This window comes from Liolophura sinensis, chromosome 12, assembly GCF_032854445.1.
Source record: "Liolophura sinensis isolate JHLJ2023 chromosome 12, CUHK_Ljap_v2, whole genome shotgun sequence".
Classification (NCBI taxonomy): domain Eukaryota; kingdom Metazoa; phylum Mollusca; class Polyplacophora; order Chitonida; family Chitonidae; genus Liolophura; species Liolophura sinensis.
Window position 1 is genome coordinate 28692112 of NC_088306.1, and position 3592 is coordinate 28695703.

Genomic DNA, 3592 nt, shown 5'->3' on the forward strand with positions numbered 1-3592 from the left:
GTATATTAATCCTGATGAATTAGACCGCTACGTTGGATATATGAATACCTGCATTTTAAGCCGAACTGGAATACATTTTTAAATGCCCATGTTGTTACCGTTATTGCTGCATTCTTTGTTGGTGTTGTCGCTGTTGTTTCTGCTGATGTTGTGGTGATGCATTTACTATTCCTGCCCAGGTTGGCACCGTTCCTGCTGCATACGGTGTTGGTGATGTCACTGTTCTTTCTGCTGATGTTTGTGGTGATGCATTTACTGTTCCTGCCCATGTTGTTACCATCCCTGCTGCATACGGTGTTGGTGATGTCGCTGTTGTTTCTGCTGTTGTTTGTGGTGATGCATTTGCTGCTCCTGCTCATGTTGTTATCGTTATTGCTGCATTCTTTGTTGGTGTTGTCGCTGTTGTTTCTGCTGATGTTGTGGTGATGCATTTGCTATTCCTGCCCATGTTGGCACCGTTCCTGCTGCATATGGTGTTGGTTTTGTCGCTGTTGTTTCTGCTGATGTTGTGGTGATGCATTTACTGGTCCTGTCCATGTTGTTACCGTTATTGCTGCATACGGTGTTGGTGTTGTCGCTGTTGTTTCTGCTAATGTTGTGGTGATGTATTTACTGCTTCTGTCCATGTTGTTACCGTTATTGCTGCATACGTTGTTGGTGTTGTTGCTGTTGTTTCTACTGATGTTGTGGTGAAGCATTTACGGCTCCTGCCCATGTTGTTACCTTTATTGCTGCATTCGTTGTTGGTTTTGTGGCTTTTATTTCTGGTGATGCATTTTCTGCCCCTGCCCATGTTGTTACCGTTTCTGCTGCATACGGTGTTGGTGTTGTCGCTGTTGTTTGTGGTGATGTATTTGTTGCTACTGCCCATGTTGTTACCGTTTCTGCTGCATACGGCGTTGGTGATGTCACTGTTGTTTCTGCTGTTGTTTGTGGTGATGCATTTACTGCTCCTGTCCATGATGTTACCGGTATTGCTGCATTCGTTGTTGGTGTTGTCTCTGTTGTTTGTGGTGATGTATTTGTTGCTACTGCCCATGTTGTTACCGTTTTTGCTGCATACGGTGTTGGTGTTGTGTCTTTTATTGGTGCTGATGCATTTTCTGTCCCTGCCCATGTTGTTATTGTTCCTGCTGCATTCGTTGTTGGTGTTGTCGCTGTTGTTTGTGGTGATGTATTTGTTGCTACTGCCCATGTTGTTACCGTTATTGCTGCATACGGCGTTGGTGATGTCACTGTTGTTTCTGCTGTTGTTTGTGGTGATGCATTTACTGCTCCTGTCCATGATGTTACCGGTATTACTGCATTCGTTGTTGGTGTTGTCTCTGTTGTTTGTGGTGATGTATTTGTTGCCCCTGCCCATGTTGTTACCGTTATTGCTGCATTCGTTGTTGGTGTTGTCTCTGTTGTTTGTGGTGATGTATTTGTTGCTACTGCCCATGTTGTTACCGTTTCTGCTGCATACGGTGTTGGTTTTGTCGCTGTTGTTTCTGCTGATGTTTGTGGTGATGCATTTACTGCTCCTGTCCATGATGTTACAGTTATTGCTGCATTCGTTGTTGGTGTTGTCTCTGTTGTTTCTGCTGATGTATTTGTTGCTACTGCCCATGCTGTTACCGTTATTGCTGCATACGGTGTTGGTTTTGTCGCTGTTGTTTCTGCTGATGTTTGTGGTGATACATTTATTGCTCGTGTCCATGTTGTTACCGTTATTGCTGCATTCGTTGTTGGTGTTGTCTCTGTTGTTTGTGGTGATGTATTTACTACTCCTGCCCATGTTGTTACCGTTATTGCTGCATTCATTGCTGGTGTTGTCGCTGTTGTTTGTGGTGATGTATTTGTTGCTACTGCCCATGTTGTTACCGTTTCTGCTGCATACGGTGTTGGTTTTGTCGCTGTTGTTTCTGCTGTTGTTTGTGGTGATGCATTTACTGCTCCTGTCCATGATGTTACCGGTATTGCTGCATTCGTTGTTGGTGTTGTCTCTGTTGTTTGTGGTGATGTATTTGTTGCTACTGCCCATGTTGTTACCGTTTTTGCTGCATACGGTGTTGGTGTTGTGTCTTTTATTGGTGCTGATGCATTTTCTGTCCCTGCCCATGTTGTTATTGTTCCTGCTGCATTCGTTGTTGGTGTTGTCTCTGTTGTTTGTGGTGATGTATTTGTTGCCCCTGCCCATGTTGTTACCGTTATTGCTGCATTCGTTGTTGGTGTTGTCTCTGTTGTTTGTGGTGATGTATTTGTTGCTACTGCCCATGTTGTTACCGTTTCTGCTGCATACGGTGTTGGTTTTGTCGCTGTTGTTTCTGCTGATGTTTGTGGTGATGCATTTACTGCTCCTGTCCATGATGTTACAGTTATTGCTGCATTCGTTGTTGGTGTTGTCTCTGTTGTTTCTGCTGATGTATTTGTTGCTACTGCCCATGCTGTTACCGTTATTGCTGCATACGGTGTTGGTTTTGTCGCTGTTGTTTCTGCTGATGTTTGTGGTGATACATTTATTGCTCGTGTCCATGTTGTTACCGTTATTGCTGCATTCGTTGTTGGTGTTGTCTCTGTTGTTTGTGGTGATGTATTTACTACTCCTGCCCATGTTGTTACCGTTATTGCTGCATTCATTGCTGGTGTTGTCGCTGTTGTTTGTGGTGATGTATTTGTTGCTACTGCCCATGTTGTTACCGTTTCTGCTGCATACGGTGTTGGTTTTGTCGCTGTTGTTTCTGCTGATGTTTGTGGTGATGCATTTACTGCTCCTGTCCATGATGGTACCGGTATTGCTGCATTCGTTGTTGGTGTTGTCTCTGTTGTTTCTGCTGATGTATTTGTTCCTACTGCCCATGCTGTTACCGTTTCTGCTGCATACGGTGTTGGTTTTGTCGCTGTTGTTTCTGCTGATGTTTGTGGTGATACATTTATTGCTCCTGTCCCTGTTGTTACCGTTATTGCTGCATTCGTTGTTGGTGTTGTCTCTGTTCTTTGTGGTGATGTATTTACTACTCCTGCCCATGTTGTTACCGTTATTGCTGCATTCGTTGTTGGTGTTGTCGCTGTTGTTTGTGGTGATGTATTTGTTGCTACTGCCCATGTTGTTACCGTTTCTGCTGCATACGGTGTTGGTGATGTCACTGTTGTTTCTGCTGATGTTTGTGGTGATGCATTTACTGCTCCTGTCCATGTTGTTACCGTTATTGCTGCATTCGTTGTTGGTGTTGTCTCTGTTGTTTGTGGTGATGTATTTACTACTCCTGCCCATGTTGTTACCGTTATTGCTGCATTCGTTGTTGGTGTTGTCGCTGTTGTTTGTGTTGATGCATTTGCAGCTCCAGTTCATGCTGCTACCGTTATAGCAGCATACGGTGTTAGTATTGCCGCTGTTGTTGATGCTTTTTCTGCCGTTTTACTGTTCTTGCTGCCGCTATACTACGTTTTTGCCACCCCTGCTACCGCAACTACTGCCACATGCACAACTACACTTACAGCTACTGTTACTGTTCACCTTACAATTATTATTGTTGTGGTCACTAGTATTGTTTTGCTTCAGGCGTCGAGGACTGCGTAATCCAGTCGGGCGTCGGTAACGCGTTCCGCCTCC

The 3592-nt window shown here is 44.4% G+C and overlaps 1 protein-coding gene across 1 annotated transcript; it reads right to left on the reverse strand.

Moving 5' to 3' along the window:
• Positions 1 to 589: 589 nt before the first annotated feature.
• Positions 590 to 3331, reverse strand: LOC135479865 (putative uncharacterized protein DDB_G0286901). Its single transcript, XM_064759769.1, has one exon. It carries the CDS (start codon positions 3329 to 3331, stop codon positions 590 to 592), a length of 2742 nt encoding a protein of 913 aa, XP_064615839.1.
• Between the last annotated feature and the right edge of the window lie 261 nt (positions 3332 to 3592).